At 42.0% G+C, this 21595-nt stretch overlaps 1 protein-coding gene across 1 annotated transcript; it reads right to left on the bottom strand.

The window, feature by feature from the left end:
* Positions 1-9492: 9492 nt before the first annotated feature.
* On the bottom strand, positions 9493-15623 carry KCNV2 (potassium voltage-gated channel modifier subfamily V member 2). Its single transcript, XM_082074668.1, has 2 exons — positions 14180-15623; positions 9493-10288 (listed from the first exon to the last, which is right to left on the bottom strand). Exons 1-2 carry the CDS (start codon positions 15617-15619, stop codon positions 10013-10015), a joined length of 1716 nt encoding a protein of 571 aa, XP_081930794.1. The 5' UTR covers positions 15620-15623; the 3' UTR covers positions 9493-10012.
* Positions 15624-21595: the final 5972 nt, after the last annotated feature.

The raw sequence follows: 21595 nt of genomic DNA, 5'->3' as shown, positions 1-21595 counted from the left end.
TTTTCTAGATGTGTATGTTCAAGTATAAATAGTTTAGCCAAAGGAATGAAGTGCATTGTTTCATCTTGATAAGTAATGTCTACCTTCTCAGTGTCTAGGAGGAACATCTTCTCGTATTTAAAAAAAAAACCAAGATACCTGAATAGGCAATTTAAAAAAAAAATCGTAAACACAATTGTAATTCATAGTTTACTTAGGTTAATTCAAGCAATACATGAACATCACAGTTAGGAGAAATGTTTCTAATGTTCGTATCTGTTGATTTACTGATACTTTGCTGACTGTGCTTCCCTCTAATTCCACCTAAGCTTATGAGTAGTACTGAATACTTTAAGGTTAATCCCAATTAGATGTGATTGGCACTGGCATTAAGTGTTCGTGCTTGTAAACACATCTTCTCAGTTACTGAAGGTTGCAGCTCATTAGTTTCTGTAACAGGATTTTCTGTTGTGGTAATAAAACAGATCATTTTAATTAGCAAAAGTTAATGAATTTAAACTGTAGTTAACTGTTTCTAAAGAACTCTCAGTTACTTCCAAAAAACCCAACCTGAATGAAATACGTGATATATTTGTGACTGAACAATTAAGGGCAGAGTAAAGCAGTGGAAAAAAAAAGGTTATCTGATAAAACCCTTCTCCATTTTCAGGTTATTGAAGGGAATAAACTACTAGTTAGAATCTGGCACTTATTTCCAATCAAGAAAATTCAAGGGGGCAATGAAAGTAAGTCATAGCTAAAGATAGCTTTTTGCTATTCAGTTTATTAATACTTATGTGAGAGTGTCTGCTTAGGTGAATCTGATTTGAGGCTTTGATGTGTGCTTTAATTCCCATTACTTCAGCTGAATGTCTACCAGGCAGTGTATTTGCATTTTTGAGACTGTGTATGTGATTTATTTTAAATTACATGTAGTAATTTAGAGTGACTGACTACTGATTTTCCTTATCACAATTTGAGAGATGCCACTCTTGATTAAATAGACATCAGTTAAGGTTATGCTGATGATGCTACGATTTTCCTATCAGGGATAAAGCATAAATTTTACTGTTAAGGTGTGTCTTCAGTGTCAGTTGAAACCGAATTCTGAAATAACCTTATGGAAGGAGAGGAGAAGGAGGTTATGGGAGGTACTAAAGGTACTGAAGGTTTTAAAGACACCATTCAGAGGTGAAGTGACTGTCCCTCTGGCCATCCAGAGCCAACATCTCTCACTGTATGCAGCAGAAGTTGGAGGGTGAACAGTGAATATTTAACCATTGTGAATTTTAGGGCAGAAATGGTGGTGATTATTATTTTTGGTTCTTAGAGGACCCATTACTTTGGTAATAGTGTATATTAGTGTGTAATAGTGTATTTCCTATTCGCTTGGAAATACAGGTAGTTACTATTGCAACTTAATACTTCTTGGTTTAAGGTATGAAAGGACCAGCTTTGCCCTTTGTTTCTAACAGCAGGAGTTACAAAGAACAAGCAGTGTTATATTTTTCCTCTGACTCCACCAACTTACCTTTTCTTCAAAAACAGAAAATGCACACAGGGCGTTGTAGATTTGTCAGAGTGAACACAAGGCCATACTCTCATATGCTCACCACTTGGCACTTTAGCTTTCCTATCTAAGCGTTCTCACTCTTCCTGCGCTATGTCTAAAAAAAAATATACATGGTACTAAACAGATACTAAAAGTAGAAGGATTTTTGTTGTTTGTTTTTTCCGTTTCTTGTATCTTTAAAACAGATTCATTTCAATGTCCATTGCACAAATCAAATTCCAAGTCTTTTCATAGTATACAGTGAAAAGAACAGGCAGTACCAATTCAAAGACATTTTTGAGAAGTGTCTGAATGATTTATCTTCAAAAGAATTAGAAATTGTTGAACTTGCAATTTTACATGTCAAATTTCAGGATATTTTATTAGCCAAGGCCTATTCATGAATGAGCTACTGGGGTTGGTGCTGCTCACCAGCCTCCATGAAGCACCAGTGATTTCTCTTTTAAAATGTCCTATTTTAGACAGCACCATGGCTAATTTGGAGGACATTTGCTCTCACAGATGATGATTCAGCTTCACACTGTCTGAACATTTGCCTCTTTCAATTACTGCTTGGGTGTTCAAAGTGCACATTGGAACCAGCCCTGGAGGCACGCAGTTACTGACAGAGCAAATGGAACAAGCACTGTAACAGTGCATCTCAAATCACCTGTTTTCTTCTTCTTTGGGTGCACTTCGAGTGTCTGCTGTCAGTTGCACTTTGTCCTTTAATCTTGGTGTGGTGCACTAAAATGTAAAATGTCTGCATATGTTGTCTGCTCTTAGGCAGCGTGATGCCCCTCAGAATGTAATTGCTGCAATATGTAGGCTTTGCTTTCTAACAAGTAACTTGTGCCATGTTGTTTTTAACTCTCTTCCCACAAAATGATCTTTTTGTTTGTGAAAACGAAATGAGATAAGCAATGTAAGTTTCAGTAAACCGAGCTTATTTTCAGCTTTAAAAAAAATAACATAAATATAATAATAGAGACGGGTACGACTGAAGCCAAAACCATTTTATTTTTGCAAAAGGAAAGTGTTGTTCTTGAACTGGACTAACCACTGTTTTACTCAGAATTCTGCATGATGAACTGAAACTGTACATGAAAATTTGTTTTCAGATAGTTACTCAAAATGCCTTAGGATAATGCGCTAACGTAGTGAATCTGCATCTGTAACAGTGAACTTTATCACAGAGAATTGATCTGACTTGATCAGAAGGTGAATTTTGTGGTAGAATTTGTATTAAAAGCAGAGGGGACAGTGTGCAGAGAGAAACACAGGGAGAAGGCAGGCAGGTCAAAAAGAGGTCTCCTGTGCTGTACCAACAAACTGAACCTGTAAACAAGCAGGTGTTTGCAGATTTCTGAAGGAGAAGGGATTGGGGAAAAAGGACTTGTTGCAGAAGGAAAGATGCCTTTGAAAAGCAATGCCACAGCGTATTGCAGCGGGACAATGCAAGTGAATTAGCAGTATTACAGCTGTGTAAGTGTAGTGGAGGCCTGTGGAAAGACGTGAAACAGGAACAGTCTGCTTAGCGCCTTCTGTGTCCTTCTCTCTTCTCCAGCCCCTCAGCTGACCTAATAAATGCAATTTTGAATCCAGCAGCTTGCCTGCTGCAATGAGAGTCAGTGGTGTTTTTCCTTCTGCCTTTGAACAGAAGATGCTGCAGCCCTCTCATTAGGGCGGCTCATAGAATGTCTGGCTGGTATAGTGGTATCTTGACTTTGTGCATACTCTTTCCTATTGAAATGCACAGACTTAAGCTTGTCACCCCTAAACTAAGATTAGTTAAACCACAAGGCAGAAAGCTTCATAAGGTAATCCAGGAAGTAAAATGATGAGTCTTTGATTGAAACAAGGCTATCCACTAAACTGGTTCAGTTCACAAACCTGTTAGAGATTTGTGTGTGGTGTTCTGCATAGAATCTTGTTGAATTAGTTTCTGTTAGTGAGCTGGTAAAATGCACTGAACAAAGGGGAACCTGCTTGAACACCACAGCACAAGCTAAGCAGCAGTGTTGCATGAAGTCTGATGCTGGCCAGGAGCAGACATTCTCTTTGCAGGGGATCAAATTCATCTTTTAGGTTTATTGAGCTGTATGATCAAACTTGCATTTCAAATCTGTGTATAAAACAGCCCTGTTCTCTCTTCGGTGCGTGCAGATTTAGAGGAACATACATTGCATTGCATGGAAAAACACATCCAGGAAATCAGTATTGTTTTAAACCTGCTGTACCACAAGGTAAAATGACAGGTGGTTGAGACCTGTGTTTTGACTGCTTCTGTTAAATCCCATCAATAAAAACCTGGACAATCCTCCCTATTTGTCTAAAACAATCCATTCAATCTATTGTTAAAGTAACTTTATCTTGAACTTTGGTGTTCCCTGACTCATTTTCTGGTGTTAAGTGATGATTTTTTTAAACTGTTCTAGAAATATGCAAACTGAGTATTAAACATATCCTGGTGTCATCCAGATCCACCTAGAACAGGAAGAATGGGGAAATGAATCTCCAGTGTGATTAATGCAGCATTAGATTGAAGATTCATTTAGTTCACAGTGATGATAATATAGACTTTGCAATACAGATTAAGTTTTACGTTATTCTGAACACTCTTGCTGACAGGACTCCAGGCTTTCGGTAGACTGTACCTGAGGAAGATGCAGCAGAGTAGAGCCAGCCAACAGCAGGTAGCAGCCACTAGATTTATTCTTTTTTTAAGGAAAATAACAACCTGGCAGCCTGTAACCTCTGGGCGGCAGCACTGAACAATTTTGCATGAAAGGGACTGTCCCCAAGGAGACCCATTTTTTCCTCACGAGGTGTTGTGGTCCCCCATTACAGCAGGACGTGCTGTCGCAACCTGTGTGTGATTGCCTGAATTTTCCTGAATTTCTGGAACTTTTTTTTTTTCTGTTTGCTTATCCAAATGAAACATTTGGATGTTGAAATATTTGGATGTTAAAGTATTTGGAAGTCAGACCAGCCTGATCCTCAAGCATTGGCTGGAGGAGACTTGAGGAATGTGGAGTCCCTTTGATGTCAGTATCGATCCATCTTATGCCAGGGCTTGACCACAAAGACTTGATCACCTCAGAGCCCAGCCTTGATGTTACGGGTGGACTATGGCATTCATCTGCAGCCCAAGGCTTTGCCTCCATATGTAGTTTCTGGTAATATAAAAATAAGTGTCCTATTGAGCAAGGCTCTTCTTATATGGATATTGAGAAGTTCCTCTGAAAACGGAAGTTTTCAGTGACAGTGCTACCTGTTTTTGGCCATGTAGAGCTATGTCAGCTCGGCAGCCAGAGCAGGTTCTGCCTCTCTTTGCCAGCTGGCAGCCCAAGTGCTTCTCAGGCATCTCCTGTGCCAGAACCAGTGGAGGGAATAGTGCTGCATGGGTATGTGGTGGCCTGAAGTACAGTGATTACTGGAAGTGAAAGACTGACTGTTAAGTGTGGCACTTTTTCACCTTGTTACTAGCAAGGAGGAAATGCTTTTGCTTATAAATGGAGCAAATCTGCTTCAGAAGTTAGAATGACAGTGCGGAGTCATTTTGTAGGGTAGAATTAGACTCTGACAAGTTTTATTTAAAAAGCTTGATAATCTCTACCTCAGAAGCTACCTGCAGAATGCTTTAATTTTTCTCAGCATATTTCCATTAAATTACCTAAGTACATAAAAAGCTAGTACCTCCGACCTTTCCCTTTTTCAACACAAGATAAGGAGCTGGATTACAGTCAAATGCCATGTATTTCTCTACTAGTGAATAAAGAAGTTAATAAAGGTTTCATAAATAGTGGATAAGCATGAATCAAATATTTTTACATAACATAAAAACAGAACATGCTAAACAGTTGAAGCTATTTTTTAAGCAATGAAACCATTTTTCCTTCCTAGGCTTGCAGATAGTAATTATTTTTCTCCTAAAACACTGAAGTATACCTAGTTTATTATCCCCAAAATTATGCATATTTAAAGACTGAATTTTGCGCTTTACCTTAGAAGCCTGGGAATAGCACCAGATGCCTGTTAATTTGTGGCTGTACTGTAGCGACCCCTTTAAGTGCTATCTTTCTGAATGAGGAAAGCAAACAGCTGCTAAATTGCATTGAAAAAGCGATGTTCTTCTAAGACAGGATTTGTGTAAGCATATATTCTAATTGGAATTCTTTCCACTGCCTCATGTAGGGACAGGCTCTTTAAATTTCTACCCCACTCTTATTTTTTTTCTCTTTTTTTTTTTTTTATTTTCTCTATAGTTCCTAGGCCTGAAATGAATAGAAGAAACAACACGTAGTTGTCCTATAATGAAGCCAGGCCATCCACATAAACTGACTGGTTTTTGTCTACCAAAGACAACATATTTGCTAAGTCTGTAGTGAAACATAATTAGAGAATATACTTTATTTCTCCCTCTGGGGCTCATTAATATCAGCAATTAGTTAAAAAAGAAGACTTCAGCACGATCACATTCAGAGAAGTTTCTAATTTCTCAGTGGCTTGAGAATCCTCCACCCCGTTTCCCCAATAACTTAGCTATGCCAAATTAATACCTCATAAAACAAGCAATATCTACTTTAGCTTTACTAGTATTGCCCATCTTTGTCGTGTTCAAGCACATTTTCCCTTGATGTGGTTATTTTGAAATCTTTTGATTGTCAAAGCCCTGTGGCAATCAAGTAACCAAGATAACCAAGGCTCTTCTGCATTAGTTTTGGATATCATCATATGAGCTTCCTTCTTCTTAGCTGGCTAGAGGTCCTCCAGCCTCACACAGGCTCTCATGGGAGGAGACGACCTTGTGGGAGGACCTTGCTAGTATCCATCCACAGAGAAGTCTGGTACTGTCAGACCTTTGGGCATTCAGAATGTCTGGCTGGTATAGTGGTATCTTGACTTTGTGCATACTCTTTCCTAATGAAATGCACAGACTTAAGCTTGTCACCCCTAAACTAAGATTAGTTAAGCCACAAGGCAGAAAGCTTCATAAGGTAATCCAGGAAGTAAAATGCTGAGTCTTTGATTGAAACAAATAAACAACCACAACCACCACCAACAACCAAACAAAAAAAACCCCAACTTTCAGTTTGCTGAAAAATGCCTTACTCCACTAAGGACCTATTTAACTGCTGAATGCAGCAGAGCAGGTGAGCCAGGGAGTACAAAGCAGAAAAACAGCAGCTTTTTGTAGCCTTCTGCTTATTTTTCATGAGGCAGTTGCCAGAGGTCTGTCTTCCAGACTGCACACTTCTACCATGGATCCTGTGTCAGCTCTAGCACTTGTCAAGAGCTAGGTCAAGAAACAACCAAGGATCCCCAAAACTGTCACATTTGTGTGTTGAGTCAGAGCACAGAAGAATCAAAAAGGTACCAAAGCTGCCATCAGCAAGATGGTTGGACTGGACAGCAGAGGGACGAGGGGGCAAAGTGCACTGAGAAAGAGGAGAGTGGGGCAGCTGCTGAGCTGAGCTGCCTGAGGTATGATGGCCTTGGTGTTCAGAGTACCCAGATGGGACCTGGTGGTACTGGTTACAATGTGTTCTTCTCCTGAGGGGACAGAAATTGGTCTCATCCATATTGGGAAGTGTTTTGGCCCACGGCCATTACCCTGCAGGGTTCTCTAAGTAAGAGTCTTACCTTTCTGTGGCAGCACGGTGCCAGGGACTGACTCTGGAGTCTTCCTGGTCTAAATCCTTCATCCAAGATTGCTTGGGCCAGGGCAGAGTGAGTGTTCGGGAAGATTTTGCTGCTTGGTCAGGGTATATTCAGAGCTCTTTATTGAAGCGGGGACTATGACCCTCAGGTTTTCCCCCAGCTGAGTGCTGCTAACACCAAGCTGTATAATCTTTCTCTGTCACTGGTGGGTTGTTACTGTTACTTGGTGCAAAGTGGAACAGCTTCAGTTAGAGGCGTGGGAGAGACCCACTCCAAGCTGTATTTGAATGGTTAGAGCAGAGCTATGGGACTTGTGCATTAAAGTCTCATTGGAGAGATAAGAAAGCACTTGCTGAGAGCATTCAATTCTGACTCCTGGTTAATAGAAACAGTCCTTTTCCTCCTGCTCATGTTTTGGGTGGAAAGTCTTATATGTCTGGAAGAACATATACTTCAGTGGGTCCTGCATGTCAGGGACATGGGGTGGAAAATGAGGCCGGTGGTTTGTGTCAAGTCGGAGGCTATGAGGAAATCCAGCCTCAGCAGAGAAAATGCTCAGGCTCTGGATTTCTCCAGGTGGCAAGAAGCTGCTGATCTTGCCGTGCAAGCCTGAGCGTCTGCATCCTATCTGTGTGGTACACACAAGTACTGTTTCCTCCAGACAAGGAAATTAGTTTAGGGCACCCTATAACTTGGAAAGTTGAGTAATCACCAACGTTTAAGTCCTTTAAATGAATCTAACCCAAGCTGCATGTTGAAAATAACACACAGTTGTGCTTTTGCATGCTTGTAACCTGCCACCTCACCGAACTGCGGTGGGGGCCTAACAGAGGAGCTTCCTGTGGCTTCAGAAAGCTCCTCATCCTGTTGTTGCTGTGCAGAAGGGCCATGCAAATTCAAACCATCCCTAGAGCCAAAGTAAAGCAGCTATTCTTCTCAGTGAGTGCCGGGATTGCGCCTGCTGCTTTGTGTGCAGTCCTGAACAGCAAACATCTATCACATTCAACTCCCATGGCTCAGCTGTGCCTTAAAGACATGGTTTAGCTTTTAACAGAGCTGATCAGCACACAATGTGCTGACTGTCATTCCTAAAGAACAAAATGACAGATGGGCTTATGATACATTTGTCTGGAGGTAGAGAATGAGAAGAGCAACTTGGTTACTAATTACCTTCTCACCATTGAAAGGACAAATGTCCCTATGCTTGACACAATTTGCATGGACATGGCAAAATTAATGAACTTTATCACCCTCAGCTGTCCAAAGAGTAAGCTTCACACTATTGTCTCCAGTGTGGCTCTGAGATTTGAATGCAGCCATTTGCATTCTGCAGGGCAGCACAGCCAACATGAGAGTTCAATAATTTTAATATGCGTCCCTGCCATCAGGCGTTTTTACAGCAAGAGTGCTGCTGACTATCAGCCATGGGTCATATCAGTGATGGTTACCGTTGGTTCTTTTTGTTACCCCTTAAAAAATTCTATTTGTATCTGCGTATCAATAAAAGAACCTTTCTTTCAGATATGTTATTCAGGTCGGTATTTCTAAACTGGTATGACTGTTCCTGATATGCCGTGAAACTGATCCTGAAACTCTGATTCCCTTTAATTGTTGTTGTTATTTGTTACATAGGTTTTTGGGGTGAATTTCTGATGTGTGAGAAATTGCATCCAGCTGTGCAGGAAGGCTCAGTAATCCAAGGAATTAAGGTACTCATGGTGTGAGCTGCAGTGTCAGAATTGCGTCCTCAGTGACTGTGTGTACCGGAAAAGTATCCTAACTTTAAATTATATTTAAAATTGGTTACAGATAAATGCTGATAAGATCCTTTGTATAAAAAGTCTTTATGAGATATTATCCGTTACACGTTTCATTTGATTTTTTTAAATGCTGCTCTAACATTTATATCCTGTGATATGCCTGTTATTATTCTAACTATTCAATAAGTAGATACATTAAATGCTGCAAAAGAAATTTAGTTTATCACTTAATCCTATATCTAACAAAGGTTTTGGTTTGGAAATGTTTTCAAAATTGATCAGTGACATTTATCAACTCAGCCTCCAGACTTATTCCCTTGTTCTTGGCATAATGAAAGATGATAATGGAGGTGTGTGGGGGGTGGAAATACTAAAAGCAGTGTGTTACTTGCCTAGGTATGAAAATGGGAATAATTTTCAGGGCTGCATTTGGAAAATAAAAATAGAACTGTGAAGCATAGCTATCTGACAGTGGAAAGAGAAGCTGAAAGCTTAAGGAGTATAGATTCTGCTAATATTAAGGTAAATGCTCTGGGCTGTTTTCCTGTTTTTGAAAGCTGGTGGAAAACCAATTTCAGCAATGCAGTCAATATATTGAGTATTCTATTGTTTAATTTTTGAGACTGCCTTGACAGCAGCAAGGTGGCTGACGCTTAATGGCAGCAATTTGTTTTCCTTTTGTTTGATTATTGTGGGTCTAATCAGTAGCAGGGGCTTACATTTTCATGTGGGTCTAATTCAGAGTTGCTGGGTGGTTAATCTGAAGAGTGTCATTCAGTTGAGGAGCATTTAAGTGCTGTTTACAGCCCAAAAAAAAGCCAAGAAAAATAATCTGTTGTTCTATGTTGTAACCTAAGCCTTTAAAAAAAAAACAAACAAAAACAAACAACAAAAAACTAAAACAAAAACAACAAAAAAATCCCCTTTAAAACAGATCTCACCATCTACTTTTGCTACTTTTGGCCTTCTCAGTTTATCTTCAGTTAGCCTGGCTGATCTGTTTCTCTTCATCATTCATCTCCTCTGTTCCCTCACAATATCCAAGCCACAAATCGTATCAGTGGTGTGACAAATGGTGTGTTACATGTTCTCCACAGCATTCGGATAATTTCTTTATGGCTCTCCGTGTAAACTCCACCTTTCCCCTTTCTTTCTTGAGAGCTGTGTACTCGTAGGCCTTCAGCTTGCTGTAATAATCTGAGAATTTGTTGTAGAGAATGGAGATGGGCATGCCGTTCAGGATTATTCCAAACGCGATGCAGAGGAAAGCAAACAAGCGGCCAAGGTGAGTTTCTGGACACATGTCTCCGTATCCCACTGTGGAGATGCTGACCTACAGGCAAACCAACATTCAGCTTATTAGAAGAAGCGCACAAACAGGTATGCTCAGGTATCAGGGACAATTTTAAAGCTAGCATTTTTGCACTTTGAATCATAAATCTGAAGTATCCTCTGCTGCCTTCTTTTCTGTACTGTCCATCGTATGCAAAAATCCCCAATTAAAAAACCTCCCTCTCATGCAGTAAAGAAAGGCAGCAGAGCAGTTTGATGACATTCAGGAGGATTTTTAAAAGCTCTGTCCTGCAGAGGGAATTTGCAAACAATTTCTGCACCAGCCTGTGCAGAAGGTGCATTTGCCCGGCTGCGAAGAGTGGATAGAGCTGGCTCCCCGAGCGCGCAAATCCAGATAACCGCAGCCCTGCGCCCTCATCATGTTACTTGGAACAGATGTTCTGTGTTTAAATCCGGTGTGCTTATAAAACTCAGTATTTTGTGACTTATTCTGTGGGTTGTATTTTCAGTATTACCTTTGTTTATCATATATATTTTATGAAACAATGAAAAACACATGAAAAGCTTCAGCTGATTTGAAATATATTTTTATAGTGTTTACACTAGAGGAAGAAGTGAGCCAGAGCAGTGAAGTTTCTAGATAAAATCCCTTTTAATAGTTACATACCTACAAGGAGATCTGGAAAAAACAAAGATCTTTCTCTGTTGCCTGGAAGATTTTGTTCACAGTGTATGCTTGCAACATACATATATATATAGGGCTAAATTGTTTGATCTTCCTATTCAGCTGTATGTCAGAGGTTACAAAAGTAAGATGTATGCATGCCTTCAGTAGGGAATATTCCCCTTTTTTTTAGCTGACAGGTACCCAGGTGGTAAATTTTTACTGAATTCTCATTTGAAGAAGACTTTGGGAGGGTTTTTTTTTTGTTTGGTTTTGGTTTTCATTTGTTTCTTTTTTTTGTTTGTTGTTTTTTTAAGTATATCCGCTTTATATGAATCTGTATATATTACCATCATATTGTCTACATAGTTTCATAGACTTTTTTCTTCTCAGCCATGACCATTTTATGTTTTTAGCCTGTGGATGTATGAAGGAACTGTGTTTTATATGTACCTGGTACTATACCAAATACTGCAATAGCTTCTTTGTAAAATTTAGTTTCAAAAATTCATGGATGTTTGCTTATGTGGATGATATATATGAATGATGTACTGCCAAATAGTCAGCATACAACAACTTTATTTATTTACTTCCACTGCAAAATTCTTGATTGTTTAAAACTTTTACATTTAGTAAATACAATGTATTTTTCTCTGGCAGGTAAAACTTGCATGTTTCTGCCATCTGGCACCCTGTAGTCTGTGCAAAGGATCTTTTTCAGCCAATTCATTTTTTATTTTTTTTTTAACAGTGTCTCGACACACCCTATGTATCTGTGAAACAGATACAGAAATAAACCACAGGCAGTAGGACTTTCACTGTAATATCCCTGTGGCTTTAGCACTGAGATAAGTCTTAGGAAGGTCACAGTGTGCAGCCTGCCATCCACTAACATGCTATATAAAATGTTATTTCAAATGAAGAAAGCATTAGGGTATATGAGACAGCACTGGGTAAGCACATTTGTAGGATGCACCTGGTGCTTCCTGTGGAATAAAAAGGATTAGTCACTTGGTTTAATGGAAATTAAGTCACTGGATTTGAATGATAATACAGGATAAATATCTCCAAAAATAAATACTGAGATGAAGGCAAGATGTTTATCTCTACCAGCCAGGACAAAACCATTATCCTGTGATAAGGTTCTGTTCCACTAGCATAGTCTTCTACATCACCTGTGACAGTTTGGGACGGATACTTGTCCTCCTGTGTGTGTGAGGCAGTGAACACTGTTAGATTTTAATGAAATTAATAAAATCTTAATTTTCACTCTCAAAGAATGAATAGGCTTTAAAAGAGTTTTATGCCTTGGAATTGCAAAGTTCATGCTACAGTCATAGTCCTATAGGTTTATTAGAAGTATCTAAATGATCATCTTACTCCTTTTCTGTCCATTTACATGGGCTTCCTTCCCCAGTGAAGTGACTGGGACATAGCCAGCCCCATAGCCTGGCCCAGGGGTCAGAAGTGCTCCCGGGGCCCTGCCATAAACATGGATTATAGAGGCCAGCATCAGCTGCTGCAAAATCACATGTATGTGATGACAGACTAGAAGAAGCCATAGAGTTATGGACAGTCAAGATACGGGCCCTTTGCCTTCTCTCAGCACCTGCACTGTCTACCTGCCCCATGTTTTGATCCAGGCTGCTATATATCCATACATCTTCTGCAGCATAAGAGAGTTGTTGTTTTCCAGCTCTGAGATACCATAGGCAGCAGCACAGGCTGGGATCAACTTTCCCCTCTCCCCAGTGTCTGTCATAAAACCACCCCCCTCCTTGCCAAAAGATTGCTGTAAAAATGATGATTTTGAAACTGCCATACTTGGGCATTAAGATTATCTGTTAAACATTTACTATACTTAGAGCCTGCATCATCTTCTCCTTTGTCTGCTAGTCTTGATAAACCCAGAAGTGTTTTGTTTGCTGTTGTGGCTCAGCTTGAAGGATGTAACTATCATTTTGATCTCACAACAGTTTGAGAAGTATTGGTTGGCCTTCTGTAAATGAATGTATGTCTGTCCTTGGGTATTAAATGCAATCCAAGCCTGGAGCTGAACTGCTTCCTGAGCCCTTTAGAGGGGCATTTTGAGTTTAGGATGCTGTAACAGTATTACCAGGACAGTGCTAGAGCCAGAAGGCACTTAAGCAAGGTGGAGGACTTAAAAATCTCACAGCTCTGTGTTCCTGTCTAAATCTTCATGCCCCTGAAAGATGTAAACCAAACAGCCCAGAAAATGCTGCCTCAATTAACACCCCTCCACATAACACAGCATAATACAGGTCAGTGATAGTTCAGACCTCTCAACGAGATGTGTCTAAATACCTTAGAGCACTAACCCAGTGACAGTCTCTAGAAACGAGGTCATTCTGTCTTCATTTCTGAAGCTTGTCAGCTGAAATTCAGCCAGTTATCCTCACTCCAAGTGCTTGGGATGGGACTAAAATCACACTCTTTCTGGCAGAGGTTGCAAAAAAAGATTCAAGGTGACATTAACCAGCTCTCAGTATTGACTGATACGGGATTCAAACCAGTGACCTAGATGTAGAAGGCAGTTTATCCCATTATCAGCCCCTTGAGCCATTCTGTTTCTTTTTGTGTTTGTTCCTCTGCAAACCTGGAACCATATAAATAACCACCAATGTTTTGTGTGTGTGCAGATATGCACCTTAGATGTGCCTCATAAGGAACAGAACACAATCTCTTGTCTAAGACAACTGTTGGTTCCAGTGCATTTTTAACAGCCAGAGCTCTGCAACAGCTTCAGCTTTGCAAGTTTCCATGACCAGACTGTAGTTAATAAAATATGATTTATCATCTTGCAGTTGTACGATGGGTCAGAGCAGATCTACAAAAAGGATGAGAATGAAACTCCTGTGTCCACCTCCAGCCACCTAGGCCAATGCAAGCTATTATTATTATTATTATTATTATTATCATTATCATTATCATTATCATTATCATTGTTCCTGTCTCTTTGCTCACTTCTTCTTTAAAAGTGCTAGTAGTGTCTACATTTGGTCAGACAGGAATTTCAACACTGTCTGCCTGATTAAGGCTTCATTTCAGCTTACAACAGAGGTGAATGAGTGCTTATGTGTGTGTGCGTGAGTGAGTGCATATGTCCTGTAAGCTCAGAATTCGGAGCAGATGTTCACTGATCTGAGCCTGCTGTTTTCAAGACTGTCAGTGATTGTAGCAAGGAAGGGGAGGGGAAGAGGGAGAGAGATCTCTGGCTACCCAGAAAGGTGAGATGTGTTTACTTACGGCAGCCCACCACCAAGCATGAGGGATGCTGGTGAAGTTGGTACTGGAGACATCGTGCTCCACGGTGTAGACCATGGCAGAGAAGGCGAAGATGCCCATGGCAATGAAGAGCAAAAGGCAGCCCACCTGCTGGTAGCACTGGCGCAAAGTAAAGCCAAAGGCACGCAGCCCTGTGGAGTGGCGGGCCAGCTTGAGGATGCGGAAGATGCGCATGAGGCGCATGATGCGAAGAACTTGTCCCACCTTGCCCACCCGTCCCACCTTCTCGATATCGTGCTCATGCTGAGAGCCCCGACCTCGGGGCTGGTCATCATCAGCAAAGCATTCAAGCAGCAGCTGTAGGTAGAGTGGCAGGATGGCAATGAGGTCTACTGCATTAAGGGCGCTGCTGGCAAAGCGGCGCAGGTCTGGGGTAGAAACCAGGCGCAGCAGGTACTCCAGTGTGAAGAATGCTATGCACAGGGTCTCAATGTGCTCCAAGACAGGACGGCTCTCCCCACTCTTCCGGTCTACCTGCTGCATCTCCTCCACTGTATTGAGTGCCAGGGCCACCACAGAGATGAGCACAAAGAAGCTGGAGGCCACTGCCATCACTTTGGCAGTGACAGAGGAGAAAGGCTTCTCCATGAGGTTCCAGAGGCGCCAGCGCTGGGGACCATAGTAGCGCATGTGGTGGAAGAGCTGCTCGTTCTCCTGAGCTTCTGCCTGGGAGCGCAGCTCACGCTGGACCTTCAGCTGCTCGGTCAGCTCATCACGGCGCTCCTCAAAGCAGATGCGGCAACAACGAGGTGTGTATTTGAGCCGCACGCCCCAGTAGCTCAGCTCCTCCAGGAAGCTACGGGGGCACAGCTCATCCCGCACACGCAGCACCCCTGAGGCATAGAAGTTGTACACGAGCTGGAAGACGGCTGGGTCCCGATCAAAGAAATACTCATCTACCTGGGCAGCATAGTCATCACACAGGCCCAGCTGGCAGCGACGGTCAGTGGAGGTAGCCAGGCGGCCCAGGCGGGTCTTGGGATAGATGGCCACTGCCTGGTAGGTGAGGCGATAGCTTTGGCCGCCGACATTGATGTTCAACACGGATGAAGTGTAAGCTTTGGCTGGGCTTCCAGGAGAAAGGGCAGGGGAGCAAGGAATGGATGATGAGGGCTTGTTTTCTCCCTTAAAAGCGTCTCCGCTTGGCCATTTTCCTTGTTCTTTCTCTTCGTCTTCCTCATCTTCATCATCCACATAATAGTTGTAATTCCCTTCAGGTCCCAGGAGAAGTAGGGGCTGGGAGTTCAATGGAGCAGCAGCAGAAAAGACACTCTGCTTGTCTACATGCATGCCTTCCGTATCCTTCCCCTTGTCGGTCTGCGAGAGGACATTTGGTCCTTGTCTTTCTCTGCCTTTATGTTTTAGGAAAGGAAACTGTCTCTGCATGTTAAACTGCAACATACTATTTTTCCTTACTCTTGTCCCTTCTTTGCATTCACCTGATCAAGGAACTGGCACAGTCCTTTCCAACACTACAAAGGCTGACAATCCTGTTTTCTTCTCTCTTTATCTCAGTAGTATCACGCACAGCAGAGGTTCTGCATTTTTCTCCCTGCCAGCCACCACTCCAGTTGTTGTGAAAGCTCTGTGTGGGATATAGACACATGAAGACTGCTGTTGACCGTTTTAATCTTGCTGACAGGGAAGATCTGAGTGCTTAGAGAAGGGGATTTAAGGGCTATTATCCTGTTCCAGCCTCATCTCCCTCAGGCTGTGACGTGAATGATTATGGATCCATAAATCTATGAAAAATCAGTAGGGGAAAAAAAAGCCTAAAGTTTTATGGTAATAAAAACCATATGTTTTCCTAATTCAAGTATATATGGATTAAGAAGAATCTCAGAGTTAGAATATATGAGCTGCAGGTGGGGGGCATGGGGAGAGGGACAGAGAGAACATTACAGATTTCTTTCATCCACATGAGCCTATCCTGTCTTTGTTTTCCTTAATGAAAATAATGAAGAATTGATAATGCAGCTAATGAGTAGGAATTCATTACAGTAGCTATTAAAATGTTTTCCAAAGTTGAGCAAATAAAAATTGTCCCTTTTTATTCCTGATTAGAACATCTCCATCTGGCTAAGGGCCGAGGAAAGTCACAGTCTGTGCCTGAAGTTCTGGCTGTGCTCTGGGAGTGTAGGTCTCATGCTCCTCTGGACACAGCAGAAAAAAGTGATGAGGGTGTTAAGGGGTTTCCAGCATGCTACTTCACTTCAAGCTCTTCAGTTCAAGAGGGACAGTGAACTGCTGGAGAGAGTCCAGCGCAGGGCAACAAAGATGATGAAGGGAGTGGAGCATCTCCCGTAGGAGGAAAAGCTGAGGGAGCTGGGGCTCTTTAGCTTGGAGAAGAGGAGACTGAGGGGTGACCTTATTAATGTTTACAAATATATAGAGGGTGAGCGTCACGAGGATGGAGCCAGGCTCTTCTCAGTGACAACACAATTCTGAACTCAGACAAGGGGTAATGGGTTCAAACTGGAACACAAGAGGTTCCACTTAAATTTGAGAAGAAACTTCTTCTCAGTGAGCGTAACAGACACTGGAACAGGCTGCCCAGGGAGATTGAGGAGTCTCCTTCTCTGGAGACATTCAAAACCCACTTGTACACATTCCTGTGTAACCTCATCTGGGTGTTCCTGCTCCAGTGGGGGGATTGGACTACATGATCTTTTGAAGTCCCTTCTTATCTCTGACATTCTGTGATTCTGTGATTCTTAATAAGCTCCTGAGAAACAGAATAAAGCTGCTCTTATTTCTCTTGCAGGGCACATTTAATATCATAAAGCCGAACTAGGCACCTAGCAGGACAGGAGAGATGCTTTCTCTTTGTTTTGATGGAGCTTTCATCCTCAGCTCTGGTTAAGCTGGCACAAATATCTCCAGTAACACTTGAGCACACTGAAATCCAGGCTTCTTCCCTTTATCACTGGGAGCACTTCAGCTGAGCTAGAGCTCCTGTAAAGTGGGGGAGACACAAAAAAAGAGGATGGCTTCTTCAGTGTGCTCTTAGCCCTTGAGTTACAAGCTTCTTAGCATCAGCTCATTATTCCACGTGTACCTAGGCCAGTGCAGGAAGGGACAAGGCACTAGAAAACTCCTGGCTTCGGCAACATGCTCGCTGGTCTGTAAGGCCTCCCATCTGCAGCCCTGTGGCCTGCTTTCCTCTGGCAGCTCCTGCCCTTTCACACGAGCCACTGTGATGGTGTAACCCAGAGGCCATGAAGCAATATTTTTCCTTTGTTGGCCTCAAGCTCCTGTTCTTGTGTCATTAATCTCATTATCTTGCAAACCCCAATACTGTTGTTTCAGTGGCATCCCATGTGAAGCTGTTGCTGTGAAAATCACCCTTCTTTTCTCCCTTTTTCCTATTCCTTGGTTGTAGCTTTTGTTTACTAGACTTTGGCAAACAGAAAGACGTTATAGCTGAGCAATTTAAAATAGTTTTGCTCTCAGTCTGCATCCTAATGGGTGCATCACACTGAATAGTTCAAGGTTTCTTCAGGTCACACTGTTTAAGGCCTGCATTACTGGCAATTCATATTTAGCTGCTTTTGGGTGTGGTTTGCTTCATGAATTTGTCTCTTTTGTGATAAAAAAAAGGAGAGGCCCCTACTGGTGGGAATTGTCAGTGCCTTATTACAGATACCAATCTGCTTTGCAGTTTGCTTCGAACATTAAACCATGCCATGGTGAGTCCTTGTTTATCAACCTTGATGCAAATTAATGTCCGATATCAAGGCTGTTTCTTTCTCCCAAGCAAAGTAACTCAGAAGTAAGAAGTCAGTTCTGTCATTTGATGACCGATGACAGAACCTGAGGGAATGGCAGGAAGATGTGCCAGGGGAGGTTCAGGTTGGACATTAGGAAAAGGTTCTTCACCCAGAGGGTGCTGGAGCAGTGGAACAGGCTCCCCACAGAGCTGTCACAGCCCCAACCCTGACAGTGTTCAAGAAGAGACTGGACAATGCCCTCAGACACGTGGTGTGAACTGTGGGGTTGTCATATGCAGGGACAGGAGTTGGACTTGATGATCCTTGTGGGTCCCTTCCAACTTAGGACATCCTGTAATTCATCCTATGATTCTATGAAGAAACAGTCTGCAATGCTATCATTTTACAGCCAAAAATTCTTGAATGTTTCTCAGTCAAGATTCAGGCTAGACTATAACTATATTCCACTTGCCAGCCTCCACTGTGGCATTCAGTTTTGCTTTTTGTCAGGCTCCTTGGTCTCACTTATGAGAAACATCCACTAAAACTTATTGCTCACTACTCACAAGATCATTTATCATACCATAATGCAGTAGCAGGAGGTTCTACAGGGTGAACTTCATGACTGTCAGATGCCACCACCTCATGTGCTTGGACTAAGATGTTGAACATCACTACTAAGCAGAGCAAGAAAAATCACTAGCTTTGCTTCTGCTTAGAGTAATTGCTTTGACCTAGATATTGTTTGGACCGTAGCTTTCAGGTACCCAGTACTCTACTCAAACCTGCCTCTAACTGACAAAAAAGGTAAAATAAAATTGCTTTATTTATGTTTGTTACTTTGGGGTGAGTCTTGGGTCTGAGCTGCTAGACTCCCAGCCCAGATAGATCAGGAAATGAAGTTACTAGAGTAAATTTTTTTCCCCCTTAGCTACCTTACTCAGTGTGCTGCTTATCTTCCTAAGTGTCACTATGTCCTGGTTTTGTTAAAAAAAAAAGATCAATTCCTCTTTTGGTGAATTTTCCTTTCAGCCAAGTTCTTCTTAGTAACTGCACTTTCCTGAACTTGGCTACATGTTTTGGTAGACATAACAATGGAGTGCAAGGTCATGGATAAGAATGCACGTTGCATATTTGCAAGGAGGAGCGAACTGAGCAGGTGAGTAAAACTCACGAATTAAGTATTCCATCCTATCCATGTCATACATCATATAAAGGTGGGAGATCATGAGGATCTCGCTTGCTTCAACTATGGCCAGCACCTGTGCGTGTCAACAGCAAAATGAGGATCAGAGATAACATTGGTCTGTTACTTGATGTGGTCAGTCACCTCACAAATAAGAATGTAGACAAAGCAGAGAAGTTTAATGCTTTCTTTGTCTCTGCCTTCAACACTGATGGGCTCTGGGACCCCCAGAACCCTGTGTTGGAAGACCATAACTGAGGGGATGATAAACTTCCACCTGACCCTGAATTTGTTTGAGACTTGCTGCTCCAGTTGGATGCACATAAGTCTATAGGGCCCAATGGCATTCATCCCAGGGTGGCCAGTGTTATCACAGGACCTGTGTCCATCACTTTTTAATGATTCAGGGAGTCTGGAGAGGTCCCCATCAACCAGAAGCTGGCAAATGTTTTCCCAGTTTTCAAGAAGGTTAAGAAGGAAGACCCTGGTAATCACAGCCCTGTTAGTCTCACTTCAGTGTCTGGTAAAATTAAGGAGAAAATTACTCTGGGAGTTATCGAAAAACACTTGAGAGACAACTCAGTCATTGGTCATAGCCAGCATACGTTCATGAGGAGAAAGGCCTGCTTAGCCAATTTAATTTCCTTTCATGACAGGGTCACCCACCTCATTGACCAAGGCAAGCCAGTAGATCTGTGTTGTTTTGTTTTGTTTGGCAAAGATACTTTCTTTGACAGTATCATTCTGGACGAAAGGTTCATCACATAGATAGACAAGTCCATAATACATTAAGCAATGGACTGATGGATTGGGCTCAAAGAGTTTTAGTAAATGGGATTACATCACACTATTGGCCAGACACTGGTGGGGTTCTCCAGGGCTCAGTTTCAGGGGCAGTGCTCTTTAGTGTTTTTGTAAGTGATCTGGATGCAGGAATCAATCGTACATTAAGTATGTTTGCAGATTATACTAAGCTAGGAGGAGCTGTGGACTCCCTTGAGGGAAAAGAGGCCTTGCAGAGAGATCTGGCTAGACTGGACAGCCGGGGAATCACCAATCATATGAAATTTAACAAGAGCAAGCACAGTGTTCTCTATCTGGGATGGAGTAGTCCTGGTTATATGTGCAAACTGAAGGACAAGAGGCTGAAGAGCAGCGCCATAAAAAGAGATCTAGGGATCTCGGTTGATGGCAATTTGAATATGAGTCAACAGTGTGACCTGAGAGTCAAAAGGGCCAGCTGTGTCCTGGGGTGCACCAAACACAATACAACCAGTGGGTTGGGGAGGTGATTGTCCCACTCTACATTGCACTAGTGTGGCCCCACCTCAAGTACTGTGTGCAGTTTTGCGTACCTTAATATAAGAAGGACATCAAACTATTAAGAGTGTATTCAGAGGATGACCAAGACGGTGAAAGACCTCAAGAGCAAGACTTAGGAAGAGTGGCTGAGGTCACTGAGGTTTGTTCAGCTTGGAGAAGGCTGAGTGACCTCATTGCAGCCTACAGATTCCTCAAGGGGGGCAGCAGAGGGGGAGGTGCTGATCTCCTCTCCCTGGTGACACAAGGAGATGGAATGAAGCTGCTTCAGGCAATGTCCATGTTGGACCCAAGGAAAAGGTTCTTCACTGAGAGGGTGGTTGGTCACTGGAACAGACTCCCCAGGGAAGTGGTCACAGCACCAAACCTGTCAGACTTCAAGGAGCATCTGGATTATTCTCATAGTCATGTGATTTAGTTTTAGGTAGTCCTGTGTGGGGCAGGGAGTTGAGTTCAATGATCCTTATGGATCCCTTCCAATTTGAGATATTCTATGATTCTATGGGTTGAAGAAGAAATGTGAAAACCTGGTGGTAAGTAACAGTTGAGAATACTGTCCAATCAACCAGCCAGTGCTGAGAACAGCATTTTCACAGGAGAAAACTATCATTAAAATGGAAGAAGGTCATTAAAAGATGAATCTTTGCAAGACTTCATCTTAAGGAGTACTGACTTTTTCCCGATTAGGGGACTGAATAGGGGACTGCAATGCTTTTTCACTGTGCAAATCAGCTTCAAAGTTAGGTATACTTGCTTTGTCTTTGATTAAAAAAATGATAACTTTTTAATTAAAAGTACCTTAAAGAATTTATATGTCTCTGTAAGGACTCAGTGGATTAGTTCCTACTTCACTGGAGGAACTGTTCATAGATTAGTAGTGTTTTAAGGTCAGGAAAGGCCTGTAAGATCATCTATACTGACCTACTTGAACAATGACCCTAGAACTTACCTCAGTAATTCTGCCATTGTGTTAAAAAGAGTGGTTTAATCTGTGTTAACAACTTGAAATCACAGGCTCAGTTCTCCACAGGGAATTGCACTGAAAAATTACTTCAGGGTTTGTTTCAAAGGGTCCAGCCAGGATCTTTCATTAACCCCCAGTGACCTCTCAAGCTATGTTGACAAAGTGGAAAATACTGCTAATGGTGATTAGTAATAACA

Source organism: Streptopelia decaocto, assembly GCF_964273445.1.
Source record: "Streptopelia decaocto genome assembly, chromosome: Z".
NCBI classification, from domain to species: domain Eukaryota; kingdom Metazoa; phylum Chordata; class Aves; order Columbiformes; family Columbidae; genus Streptopelia; species Streptopelia decaocto.
Note: the sequence above shows the minus strand (reverse complement) of the source record. Positions and strands in the feature narration are given on the sequence as shown.